Source organism: Telmatherina bonti, assembly GCF_933228915.1.
Source record: "Telmatherina bonti genome assembly, chromosome: 15".
Taxonomy (NCBI): domain Eukaryota; kingdom Metazoa; phylum Chordata; class Actinopteri; order Atheriniformes; family Telmatherinidae; genus Telmatherina; species Telmatherina bonti.
In genome coordinates, this window is record NC_136613.1 from 20018682 (window position 1) to 20032968 (window position 14287).

The 14287-nt window shown below is 39.7% G+C and overlaps 1 protein-coding gene across 2 annotated transcripts in view; it reads left to right on the plus strand.

Moving 5' to 3' along the window:
- Positions 1-946: 946 nt before the first annotated feature.
- Positions 947-14287, plus strand: part of LOC306766399 (electrogenic aspartate/glutamate antiporter SLC25A12, mitochondrial-like) — a 20923-nt gene continuing 7582 nt past the window's right edge. The window contains exons 1-11 of one of the 2 annotated variants that reach the window (XM_079254147.1): positions 947-1099; positions 1625-1678; positions 3179-3321; positions 4880-4995; positions 6570-6709; positions 9134-9280; positions 9464-9602; positions 10446-10539; positions 11675-11759; positions 13022-13103; positions 14149-14287. The exon at positions 14149-14287 is cut by the window's right edge and continues 20 nt beyond it. In XM_079254147.1, coding sequence (XP_079110273.1) covers positions 1088-1099; positions 1625-1678; positions 3179-3321; positions 4880-4995; positions 6570-6709; positions 9134-9280; positions 9464-9602; positions 10446-10539; positions 11675-11759; positions 13022-13103; positions 14149-14287 — 1151 coding nt within the window. In that variant the 5' untranslated portion in view covers positions 947-1087. Of the gene's footprint in view, positions 1100-1137; positions 1306-1624; positions 1679-3178; positions 3322-4879; positions 4996-6569; positions 6710-9133; positions 9281-9463; positions 9603-10445; positions 10540-11674; positions 11760-13021; positions 13104-14148 lie in introns of those variants that run through there. The other variant, XM_079254146.1, reaches the window with a different exon arrangement.

A 14287-nucleotide genomic window follows, 5' to 3' on the forward strand; every position in this document is an offset into this window, starting at 1 on the left:
GTATAATGTGGACTTGTAAAAACCATTTACATACTGGTGAGTAAAAGTTTTGTATTCATTTCTATTCCAAGATTTAACCTTCATAACAGCAGCAACCGAGATTCATGCAAACAATTTCTGCAGCTTTGTTCATAGAAACGTGTGGTGTTCAGTCTGCAGAAGTGCATTTATTATAAGTGTCTTTGGGTGGAACTATCCTTCTCTTTAAAGAAGTGAAATTAGTCTAATAATAATTTCTCATGCAAACAAAAAACAAAACTTGTATGAAAGTGTTGCTTAAGAATTAGGCATGTTACAGTTGATTTGCAATCTACTGTAGATGTAAAGGAATGGCATTCATCAAAGTTTTCTATAACAGTGTTGATAAGAAATATGGGAGGAAGAAGCATGGTCATCTCAGGTGCGAGGTCCTCCCAGTTTGCTGAGTGACAACCAGTCTGCCCTGACTGGCTGACAGCACCAGGCTGATCAAACCTCATCCTACAGTTTATTCTTCATCAAATTTGCCAAAAATTCAACATTTGAGTGTCTCATAGAATGGAAAATGTATAGCCTGCATGGCCTCAAGTGCAGAATTATTCATTAATATCTTTACAAGGGAAATATTAAATTTAAAAAAATTTAAAAAAAATCTTAAAAAACATTTTCAAAACTTTATTTTATTTGTTTTGCTGATTAAGTGAAATGTATTCGTGTTTACACAAGATATATTTTACAAAAATAACCTAAATAAAACTGGACAAGTTGTCTGCAAAAAAAAAAAAAAAAAAAAAAAAACCCAAACAAAAAACAAATGTAGAACAATCAAAAACCAGTAGCTACTGGCGTTACTGGTCCACAGGGTACAGCAGAGCAGCGTGAGGTGTGTCGTCATTCAGCTCGAGCAGAGACGGATGAACTTCTCTGTCTGGACCTTCTTCAGCTCAGCGGGCTCCTCGTCCGTCCCACCGCCCTGAACGCAAAAAAAGGACAATACTTGGATAAATATAGTTGTGTCTAAGACCTCCTCTGTCCTGTCATGCTCGCGCACTGTCATCCCGAAGCCCAGCGCGTGCACTAGTCCGCTGCAGCTGACGTCACATCCAGCATGGCGGTCAAGGTGACTCCGTCAATATTTCTTATCAGATACGAATTTTAAAGACAATAAAGCAGCTGTGAGCTTTGCGCTGTCGGATGCGGAGGAGAGCTCGTGAACGCGGGCGCGCGGCTTTCGAGCTTCTGTGTAAAATACAAGCGGAGCCCCCCTTTTTTTTCTTTTATCTCTGCATCCCGAGGCGCATCTCTCCCGGCCTCGCAGTGACAACTGTAATTTCTTTCCTCTGTTGCTGTTGTGTGTCTGGCAGATTTGGTCCAAGGTTTTCTTTTTCTTTTAAAGAATCGTTCATTTCCACATAGGGTGTCGCACTGAAACTGTTTGAGTTGCCTGTGATCGATATTGCTGAGCTGCCTGCGTAACACGAAAGAAAGAAAAAAAAAATCAAAGCAGTTCCAGACATAACTTCAGTCTCATCGATGACAGAGTTCCCTTATGGAGATAAAACTATAGGCATCATCTTGCCAAACTGACGCTTTTTAAAGAAAAAAAAAATGTTTTTCATACCAAATTCAAACTTGTTTATTTCAGGTGCAAGCCACAAAAAGAGCCGATCCCCATGACTTGAAGGCTATTTTTCTTAAGGTAAGAACTTAATCCCAAAAACAAACACATTTAATAGATTAAGTTTAAAAAACACAAACAGTTGCATTGGGAAAGTGTGCGTATAAAGTTATTAACATGCTGTTATCAGTGTGTAGTTTCTGTTGTGTCCGCTGCAATAAATAGTTCAGCAAAGGTCATACAAATGTTCAGACTAATTTTGGATCTGCTTTAATGTAGAACAACTCTGATATTGTGTGTGTGATCTGACATAAATTTCAAATCGCTCTTTGTCTGCTGCCCTTCACAAATTGCGGTCACCAGTGTGTCGGTTTATTTACCCTTTATGCGTTTTGTTTGGAGTATAAACTTGTTTTTTTGGAAGTAGAGAGACTAGTTTGTAATGCAAGCTGCCTTATGGTCTTCAGCAGCTCTTCACTCCTAGATAATTTGTGATGCACATTCAGGTGGAAGGGTTAATTACTGGAAACTCATTCTGACTGCCTCTATAATTTGATTAAGAACTACTCGAGGCATACTGTGAGGTTGAATAGATAGCTAACACAATCCTGATGGAGAAATGTGGCAATAGATTGGTTTGAATGGATATTTTTCATTTAAAACCTGACATTTACAATGTGCTTTGAAATGTAGTCTTAAAAACTGGGTTTGGGTGAAGAGGGTGTGTGTGTGTGTGTGTGTGTGGGGGGGGGGGGGTTCTCCTTTCACACCCTTGCTCTCTCTATCTGAGCTCAGCACAGACCCATGAGCCTGGCCTTTCCGTTGTCAGTTCATGCGATGCTTGTGCTTCCAGAGCTATCACTGTTCCAACTTGAAACCCAATCCATGCTCTATAAATGACTTTACATCTTCAAGCTTGACTGAGATCAGGTTTTGCCTCAGTCATGTGAAGAGAAATACATTCCCAGCTCGAGGCTTGAAGGTTATTTGTGTTGTATTCTGTATCTTATCTATTAAAAACTTAAATTTGGATGATTTAAAGGTGTACAGTATTATGGGTCATCGGGATTTATGACTGTAATTTATAGCAGCTCATAATCTCTTTGGAAAAGCATAGTGAGTGAGTATGAGTACTTTTGCAATTCTTCACAACTTTCCTGGTTTTTTTTTTGGTTTTTTTTATCAGGGGTTGATAATATTTTTGTGTTTTAAAGTGGGTTGTGCACATTTTTTTGTCTGAAAATGAGATGCATGTGATTGTGCCTGCTTTCACGAGATGGACTACTAGTGTGCTATAGATGAAGCGACAGGAGTCTGTGTGTGATTATAGACTACGAGAAAGCATTGTATAGATTTAAAATACTCTGTGGGGTTAGTGAACAGGGGTTCCTATCTGCTGGTTTGACAAGCTGAACAAAAACACCTTATTGTAAAAAAGAAAGAGATACCCCATAGAGCAACGGCTCTTTGTCTTCTGCCTTTCTCTGTGGAAACAAAACCATGTCCACCTTACAGTTTCCACTTGTGGATCCACACTTCACTTTTTTTTTTTTTACAGCTTTGTGTGTATCTCCTCTGCAGTATGCCAGTGTGGTGGAGGATGGAGAGCATTACATGACCCCCAAGGACTTTGTGCAGAATTACTTGGGTCTGCACACTCAGCCTCAACACAACCCTAAAACTGTGGAGCTGATAGCTGGAGTGGCTGATACCACTAAAGATGGGTGAGTAGCTACAGAGATGAAAAGATACGGAAAAAGTGAAGTCCGCACAACAGAAGCTGCTCCTTGGAGAGTTTTAATTTTCATGTTACATTTCGAATGCCAGCCCTTCTTCAGACATGTAGCTACAGATACAGATTGGCAAGTTGCTATTGAAGCTCTGTGTTATCCTGAGATGTTTTGCTACATGTACATCATTGATTTCACCATAATTTTCTGCAGTTATCCAAACCGATGGTTTGTATGAGCCTTTTAGATTTACAGTGTAAAAAATGCTTTATTCGTCGTAGATTTGGTTTTAATCATTGCTGGTGTCTGTTTTTTGTTGTTTTTTTTCCCCCCCAAAAGATCTTTTTTCTTTTATCCACTGTCTATTTACTTCCTGGTTTTGTGCTTTTCTTTCACCTGTTTTCTGCATCCTCGGTATTTTACCACTTGGTTAATCCTTTGTGTTATTTCAGCTCAAGCTTTTTTGGCTTCCAGTTGTCAGTCTGTTTGCACCCCTTGCCTTCATCGCTAGTTTGTATTTATTGCCAGTGTTCTTTGCATCATGTGGTATTGTGCATAATTTAGTCTTTTGTATCTTGTCTTTGTAAAAAGGATGCATCTCACAGCCTGGTCCCCATGTTTTTGTTTTTCTGCTCAATTTTTATGTTGCAGCAGCTTCATTAAATATGGTCCTTTTACCCCAACATGCTTATCTGCTCTAATGGACTTTTTTGTGTTAAATCTTGATGTGTTATTGTATATGGTGTATTTGTTGATATATTGATGCTACTGTAACGTCATATTCATCATATTTTCTGCAATAATACAATATCAGACTCATGTGTATATGTTGTACCAAGTGTGCCCTGCAACATGATTACTGTCTTTCACGTGATAAGATTTGCATATTTAGATAATCAGGGCATGGAATTCATATATTTAATAACAACATTTAACATTTATGAATATCAGCAACAAGTCAACTGAATGGCTTTTCAAGTGACTCACCTTTTATGCTTTGTTAGGATAATAATCAGTAACTCAGTCAACATTAAAACAAGAGGTACCCTAGATGTCAGAGAGACCAGTAATGATGGATCCCAGCTATTTTTGCAGATTTAAGAAACATCGTCATCAATTATATATTAATACCCAAACCACTGATAAGATCCCTGCAAGATGCTGAATGATTGTTACAAATCTGGTATATTCTCCTCTAATTTGACAGTAGAACAGAAGCAATACTTTTTGGATACCAATATGTCAACACAACTTCCTTAAACATTCAGTATCTGAGTATAATGTTGCCCATGTAAGTTTAAAACCAGAACTCTGATATATTTATTGATATTATAAAGGCTTAATGGTGTTTTCACATAATATAGCATCCATAACATTTGTGGTCAATATACAGAAATACACAGGCTATATTTATAAAAGATTGCGCATTACTGTACAATAACTTAATTCACCTTATGATGATATGATTGTTCAACTTCTCTTTCCAACAGTTTATTTCAAAACAACATGTACCTTTTGTTCAGAAAGAACCTTTTCTTTCTTGTCCAAACAGATTGATCTCTTTCCAGGAGTTTATGGCCTTTGAATCAGTTCTATGTGCCCCTGACGCGCTCTTCATAGTGGCCTTTCAGTTGTTTGACAAGACTGGCACAGGAAACATCTCATTTGGTATGTTCATGGTAATGAATATCAGCATATAGAGGATCATTTAAACAGAATTATATTTGAGTAAAGATTATATCAACTGCATGGTGGTGTGGCGGTTCGCACCAGGACCTTTCCAGGAAGATGGTTCTTGTTTTGTGGGTTCTTTCTGTGTGATGTTTGTGATCTCCATGCATGTGTGGGTTTTCTGCGGGTGCTCTGGTTCTTCCCACAGTCCAAAAACATGCATGCTAATTGGCATTTCTAACTTCTCGCTAGGAGTGAGTTGTGAGCATGAGTGATTTTTTTGTTTGGCAACTCGCCCTTTCTGTGATATCATCTGGGACCGGCTCCAATCACCCTCTACCCTGCTTTGGAATAAGCTGGTGTCAAAAATGAATGGATGAAGGCAGAAAGTACTCAAATTACTGTGGTGGGACACGGTGGGTTTCATACTGCATTTCATTTTTAGGGTCTTCAAAAGTATGTATTGTGCTTTGTATACTTGCTCTGTGCATTGTTAAAGAGATAAATTTAATTGTATTTATCCCCTTACGACACTACATGAGGATGTTGTGCATGAGGTGATTTTCAGTCTGACTGTAGAACTTCAGGTAGATCTGTTCAGCACTCAGTTTGAAGAAGCAGCCATAAGAGTAGACAGACTTACCTGAAAGAGATGTGAAACTGTTGTATACAGTACATTTGTGTTATTTTCTGTCTTATCAGACTCTTACAGAACTAGTGGTTCCTGTATGTCTGGAGCTGTCTATCCACTGCTCTTTATGTTAGATTGTGTGTTGTTAATATGTTCTTGTCTCATATAAGCAAAGTTAAAGCAGTGATGAACTAGGAACTCTTTAGCATAAGTAACTTAGAAGTAACTTTAAACATTTTTAAGTAGTTTGGAAACATAAGAGACAGTGACATAGAGATTTTGCTTCTCTCATCTCATTGCAAGAATTAAAACAGTTTCAAAATTTAGCTGCCACTGGAGCTTGTATTAATTTGGATGTTTGTTTGTTTTTTTGCTTTCATGGAAGGGTGTCAGTTTTGGTTTAGTACCATAAAGCGCTTCACTGTTAGCTCCTATTGGCTTCTTCAAAGTGCGGGTGTTCCAGCCTTGAAATACTGTAGGCAATAATCAGACTTTGGATAAGAGTCTTATGTGGCTCTGCCTAAAATAAAGAAACAAACTATTTTTTAAAAGTTTGCTTCAGAATAGCACAGCAAGAAGCCGTCAGAAACACATTATATACCACTCCATCTGGAGAGAAATATATCTAGCATATTATAAATGTAGAGAATCTCAAAAACAAGCAGCTTCTATGCTCTTTTTGTATAAAGGACCTTCACAAAGGACTGGAATTTCAAGTAGTGCTTCTGTAGAAAATGTTGTGGAATAACTCTCAGTTCTCAAAAAGGTAATTATAGTCTGGGACCATCAAGCTATCTGCTTTATAATCTAAGCTGCTTCTTTATTCTACTTATATAGGTTTGCACTTGAAACAGAATAAGTATGGAAGCTGGACATTACAGCTGTGTCTCTGATGTTTGTCCTTCTGTTGTTTGTAATTGCTCCCTTGTGCCTCTTCCAGAGAATGTCCGTGACATCTTCAGCCAGACGACAGTTCATCACCACATTCCCTTCAACTGGGACTGTGAGTTCATCCGGCTACACTTTGGTCACGAACGCAACAAGAACCTCAGCTATGCGGAATTCACTCAGTTCCTGCAGGTAAACATTTTACTTCTGAGTTTTACTCATCTTTTCTCAAATAAAGTGGGATATATGAGTAATATAAATCTACAGAGTATTCTCAATCTACAATTACTCCAGAACTCAGCGGCACGAGTTCTGACAAGAACCGTAGGGCGGGAACACATTACAACAGTCTCAAGGTCGTTGCTTTGACTCCCTGTGCATTTCAGGAGGGATTTTAAGACTCTTTTAGTTGTTTATAAATGTCTTAAAGGTCGTGGGCCTTCTTATTTATCAGAACTGCTCCTAAATTATTAACTCTGATGGACTCTGTGGTCCTCTGGCACCAGATTTTTAATTGTTCCTTAAGTTAAATCTAAAACTTATTTTCAGACCTCATTCCACCACCACAGTCCTTGAACAGCCTGCCAGAAAATCTCAGAGACCACTGATTTTCTTTTTTTTTTTTTTTTTTAAAGCCCAAGACCTACCTTTTAACTTAGCATTTTATTTTATTTTATTTTATTTTATTACATTACATTATGGAGTCCTTAATGTATTCTTGTTACTTGTTGCTCTTATCTTCTGGTGGTGCGCAGTGGGTGGGCTGGCTCCTTGTGTGAATGGATCCTCAACATATTGTTTCCTAACAGCAGCGTTAATCCAGATCTTTATTTTTTATTAATAATTTTATATCTACATTAAGTTGGTGGACTGAAAATAAGGTGGGGTGGCGGGCTGCTAAATGTTTTTAATGTGTGTGCATGCATGAGTGATTGAGTGTGAAAAAGATTATGTGGTGTGTGTTTTTATATTATTGTTATGTACTTTGGTGTTTTAAGACTTTTTTATAATATGCAGAAATGGTTTTCTTTGTGTAAAACAGTTTGTGTTGCTGGTTGCATGAAATATGCCTTATAAATTGAGTTTGATTTAATTTTGATTTGTAAATTGTAAATGGTTTAAAGGAATAAACTTATTTGTTTTTCTGTCAGCGCAGGTTTTAGAAAATAAACATGCTGTATCTTCTTTACTTAAATTATGTAAATACTGGAGAGGACAAAGACGGGCATCTTGTAGCATCAGAGTTACAAAGTATAACTAAACTGCTTATTACTAGCACTGCACCGGTCTTGGGAGTATACATAACTCCCTGTGAAAACACACATCTTTATATCAATAAAGTGAGGATTGGAGGTGGTGGTTATTTATCTTTAGAAATCCTTCTAATCTACAGTAAAGCTAAAACATATTGACAGTTCTCACAATGTATTTTCATCTTCAGTAGACTGCATGTGCATCAATAACTGTGAGCCTGTTCATTGTCGTGGGACATTTTTATCCAGCTGGGGGACAAATGAGAATGACGGAAACTGAACCACATGCTGCACATGATCTCTTACAATAATTGAAAGAGAGAAGAGTGTGTAGTTGCATCTTAAGTGTTTCATCTGTTGGGCTCTGCAGGCACTTCTGCGGCAGCCCAGTGGGCCATTGAAGACAGTTTTTGCTTTATTTGACATTGCCTGCCTCTCTGTGTGCCAGTAAAGCAGCAGCAGTGTGAGGGAAGGACCTGGTTTGGAGATGAGGATGGTGGTCTCAGTCAAAACCTCGGAGGTCCAGGAGTTTATGCACTTCTGCTGGATTCCTCGGAGCACTTTGAGATTCATTATATTTGACTAGAAGTTTCCACTGTTACACCAAAGGCCCTTGTGTATGCAGGATTTCTTTTACATCTATCATTGCTATTACTGCTTTTCTGTCACGTCCAAGCACCTTTAATTTCTTTTTTGTGCGAGTACAAATGTGTCTATTTGTTTGATTGTATGTTATTGAGATTCTCTCTTCTGCCATATTATAATTGGTCCAATATTTCCCAGAAACTCGTGTGCAGACATGATAGAGCATATGTGAGTCTTAGAAGTTTCATATAGCTCCCGGGTGGTGAAAATGTATTATCATTTTTCAACTATAAAAACATTTGTAATGCTTGATCTTTAGTAACAATCCACTGATTAGGTTATCAGAACCAGCGTGAGGATAATGAAACACCGGTGATGCTGCTCAACAATCCACTGGTTATACATGATGAGCTCTGACAGCAGACACTGACCTGGGGTCACCCTTCCCCTGCATCCCCTCTTGATTGCATGGCTGTCATATTGAATCATCTTGTTGTGCATGCACACCTGCTGGCCATCGCACCAGCCGCTTTGCTAGGGGATCAGACTTCTCAGGACATGGTTTCCATTAATCTCTGGAGAGGCAGTGGTGATTACTGGAACCTGCGTCTGACATTGTCACAACTGATGACTTCCACATCTGTACAACACTGATATCATTATGCTTTGTTCCTCCAAAGTTCCATTTCTCCACTGACTTGTAATGTGATGCTTCTCCACATGGGAACAAACTGCTGTCAGGTACCAGCTTGACCTTTTTCACTGTGTGATTCTGCAGGAGCTGCAGTTGGAGCACGCACGCCAGGCGTTTGCACAAAAAGACAAGAAGAAAAGTGGCACCATCACTGCCTTGGACTTTAGCGACATCATGGCCACCATCAGGCACCACATGCTCACTCCTTTTGTAGAGGAGAATCTGGTTTCAGTGAGTTGAATGAAAAATTCCTTGTCTAGTTGTTTATTTAAGAAAAAGAAAAAAAAGAACATTTCACTTCCCATTGCTGTTAACTACGAATCCAATAGAAAGGTCGTCATTTAGCAGGCAGAGGAAACTTAAGAACATATTGCCTCTTTGATAATATCTTTTTCTTTTTGTCTCTTTCTGCAGGCTGCAGGAGGCAACACTTCCCATATGGTGAGCTTCTCCTACTTTAATGCCTTCAATGCCCTCCTCAATAACATGGAGCTAATTCGCAAGATCTACAGCACCCTCGCCGGCACACACAAAGACACTCTCGTCACTAAAGGTACTCCAGAGCATCCCCTGAACTCATCACGGATGTATTTGACATTTCATATGAAATGGAGCTGTTCAATCATACTTTAACTTTCTTGACAGAGTGGTGTGAGTGAACACACAGGAAACATTTACTGTAGCACTAATTTACTAAGGTAAATGAACATTTCTAGCCTGGCAATCCTTCATGTATACCCGAGCAACTGATACTGTCAGTCACATCTGCTCCCAGTTGTGTTTTCCACTGAGATCTTAAACATTAGAATTCAGATGTTTTTTTTCCCCCATTGTTTTCTTCCTTGATGAAAAGATAAATAGTATTTGCAAATGATTACCATTATTTGTCACCAAATTCACCAGATATCATCAAATTGAAAGCCAGCTGTCAGTCATTGCAACCTGTAATCTGGCAGGAAGGTCTTGGTATAAGGGCAGTGAATAGAAAAGTATTTTACCCTCCTTCAACAACTACCATTAGGTTTCCTTTTAGAAAGACCACCCGATGGCTGTGGAGCAACTTAGCAGGGAGAAGTGAAGAGCTAAATATGAAGCTCAAATAAAAAAAAATTTAAAAAAAGAGATGCAGGGTGCTGCTGATAAAGTGCATATCTGAAGGAGCTAGAGCACACAGAACAAATCAAATGGTTTTAAAGATTTTTCTGTAATCTGTCTTATTATCGTGTGTGGTGCAAACACACATTAAAACAGTGATCAGTATTTGCAAATACTATATCATATTAGCCCTCTGTAGAAACGTCCGGACATTTTGAAGCTATCTGTCCCCCTGTTTGACTTTTCTAAGCTTTTAAAACTTGCCTGACAGCATTTTTTTCTTCTCTTTGCTGAACTGTAGAGGAGTTTGTTCATGCTGCAAATAAGTTTGGTCAAATCACTCCCATGGAGGTAGACATCTTGTTCCAGCTTGTCGGTCTCCACTCGCACTCTGGGTAAGCTCCTGGATATCTGTGTTGTAACACTGAGCAGCTTCTCTGTCATGCATACCTACATACATACCTTGGAAAGAATGCAATTCTGTTTGTATTCAGAAGCTGCAATTTACAGATGTCCCCTGAAAGCCACACAGTTACAACATTTGCTGCACTTAAGCGTAGCTTTGTAAATGTATCACATGCAGGTAGTTTGAATAAATACTTCACTTTTAGCCAAAATATGAGCTACAAATCATGGAAAAATCTTTACGCTTCACTTGCTCAGCATGGCTATTTATCATCAATTTAACAATTAAAAATGTTTCAGTCCTTTTGGGCTTTTTTCATAGTTCTAGTATAAGAAAATTGGCACTTTGGATCCAAAGCAAGACACTTGTCAAGTCGGAAGTAGATGTGATGAGCAGTTATTAAGAAAAAAATAATGACACACATTTATTGAAAGATTCCTGGATTTAGTGGTGAGAAAAAATGTAGAAAGAAGCCAAGAGATTTTTTTTTTTTTTTTTTTTTTTTTTTATGATGAGAATCATTTCCAGCAAGTCACAGGTCAGTATTGTCAACATAAAATCAACGTCAGCAGGATCACACAAGCACTTGTGAATGTAGGTGGTAAATTGATATTTCTTATAGCCTTGAACTCTCTTTACTTTTTTACATTTTGTACATATGGTGCTGCTGATTCAAGGCACCTTTACAAAACTGTCTTTTTTATTTATTACAGCATGAATGGAGTAAATATGTTATAGGCTTGTTTATTGGCCGTGAAGATAAAGTTATTGCCTATTTAGTTCAGTAACAGTGGCTCCACTGGCTGATTTACAAGACAAACATAAAACATGGATACAGACTTTATAGATCCATCAGGCCAACAGGGAGCATTTTGTGTCTTAAACATTCAGTAACAAAACACTTTCCTCTACTTGCTGGGCCACGGGCCACGGGCACTCATCCAGCTTTGTTTGTCTGTTGTTTATATAGGCTTAAATTAAAGTTACAGTAACTTTAGGTTATATGGCAGTAAAAGGTCTGTGGAAAATCTTACATCACTGGCTTCTGCTCAAAGTAGATGCAGGGCTCACTGCTTTTTCCTGGCCTAAGTCCTTCTCTCCCTCCCCCGGTGCTGTTTGTTAAGGCGGCTGAATCAAGCAGACATCGAGAGGGTCGCCCCGCTGGAGGAAGGAGCCATGCCGTACCACCTAGCAGAGACTCAGAGACAGGTAGCCTGAGTGACTCTTATAATACACCTCACATCCTCCCCCTGCCTTTCATCAAAGCCTTTTCCTCTTCTCCCTCTGTCATCCTCTCAGAAAGGAGCAAAAAAGGGAGAATGTTCAGTCGCTGAATTAGCGAAGAGCCCATGTTTTTCTTCCCCTCTGAAGTGCATTTCTTAAACTCCCAGATAAAAGTACACCAATTATAGTCACAGAATAGGAATGGATTGTTGCGTCGTGGCTCTCCATGAAAGGCTCTCTGCTTTATTCAGTATGGCTGCACATACGCATCAGCTGCAATCACACATCTGAGGCGCTAATAAGAGGCTTTTATCACTGTGGGGCTTGAGAAGTTTTAGGAGCCTTTAGCAAAGTCTGCTAATGGCAGGACGGGAGTGGGAGTCAAGGTGGATGTGGGAGAACAAAATAGTTCCTGCCTCCACCGGATAACACGGCTCTGTATCAGGCTGTGGTCAGAGCTTTCAGGCCACTCATGCTCTGGGGACTCGTGCTCAGAGGTCTGGAATTTGATTCCTTTGGGGGGACGCTGCAATTCTCATGCCTGCTCTTTAGTGGAAGTAGGCTAATTGTTTAAACCCTTTGATCAAGACCTCGATCTTGTTAGCATGCAACCTCACTGGAAGCACCTGGGAAGACGAAAAGGGGGATCTGCTTTATTCCCTTCTTATTTAGTCTGGTAGAAGTTAACCCCCACCACACACACACACACACACACACACACACACACACACACAACCTGCACACACTTATACTTTCACAGTGCCTCGTTCTGGCTGTGTTATATTCATGTAGATTCTTATCTGTACATGGAAAAGGGTTGTTGGACTAATCTGGTCCCCTGCATCACAGACAAAACAAAGTGGCTCTGCTTTCAACATCAAACACCAATCCAGAGATCAAGTGGAGAGAAATTATTTGCTGTTAAAATAAAGGAAGACCTTTAACCCCCTAGCCTCCCACATGTAGCATGTGTGGAAAATTCAGCTACAGGGTCGCACAATCATTTACATTATCCACAGCTTTTCTTTCTGTGACATTTAATACTGGCTGCTGATGAATCAGACATTATATGACATGTTCGCATTCCATCTCCCTCTTCTGTCGTTGAGTTCTCCATAACATTTTTCTTTCCACAATGTATCTGGTTCGCTATAGTTTAATGGCCGGTCGATTCATAGTTAGTGTTCTGATCTCTCCCATCTTTCTCCAGATTCATTTGACTACTGGTGTCCCTTTCTCTCATACAGCACACTCACGAAACGTCTCGGCCCGTCTGGCTCCAGGCTGCAGAGTCTGCCTACAGGTTTACTCTGGGCTCAATCGCTGGAGGTGAGTGACATGTCTGCGGCAGAGCCCCCGGCCCGCCCGAGGGGTAACCTTAGCCGGCTGACTGTTGCACTGAGGCTCGGGGCCGACCATTGTGCTGCAGGGAGAGGGTCTATGATGTGAGGCTCCGGCTTTGTGCTGCCATGCCACCGGTGGCTCCAGGCTGTCGTTGGAGACGGAGCTTTGGAATGACACAAATCTTCCGGAACCGCACTCCTTGGAATCTCCCTCTCTAATTACACTAGAAGGAACTGATACAAGGAGATCCTGACATAACTACCCCACAGATAGGAACAGACTCTGACTCTGTGACCGCATGTGTGTGCTCTCCACATACATGCTAAGTCTTTTCAGACGTCACTCAGCAACGTCCAATTCAGAGCTGGTCAGGGAGAGATGTATATCTTGAGACATAGGGTGAAATAGTCATGTTTTCTTTGCAGTAATGAGTTGTTTCTCACCCTTTGTGCTGGTTGCATGCTGGCAAAGACAAGATGCAGCACATATAGCTGACAGCAGGGATTTAGTGCGTCTTGGTTCTGCATCACTTCTTCAAAATATACTCTGTGCCACATATTTCTCACAGTCACAAGGGTTGCCTCACTGAGCATGGCTGTCTTTATACACAACCCATTAAACATCATCATCCGTATTTTGCAGCTGATTTATTAATGTAGAAAAAGTGTTTGTACAGAAGAATTCAGGGGCCATGATGGCTTGCATGTACGAAATCACAGTGTTGCCTAAAATGTGTATTTAAACACTGCACTGTAATCACATTTTTACAGAGTAAATTGAAAAATATTTATTAGTTTTCTTATGTTAAATGTGTGAAGTTGCTGCTATTCTGTTATATTTGATTGTGAATTGACAATCATAAAGTTCACTGCTTCTCAGACAAATCCAGGATGAAGTCCTGATTCTCACAGTATTAAGTCAGTTTAAGAAGACAGCTCAAGATAATGAATTTGGTGTACAGATTGCGGGGCTTGCTCTTACATAAGAAATACAAATTCATACCAGTGAAAAATATGTTTTTATTTTGCAGCTACTGGTGCCACGGCTGTGTACCCCATCGATCTGGTGAAAACTCGCATGCAGAACCAGCGCTCCACAGGCTCCTTCGTGGGAGAGCTGATGTACAAAAACAGCTTTGATTGTGCAAAAAAAGTGCTCCGCTATGAGGG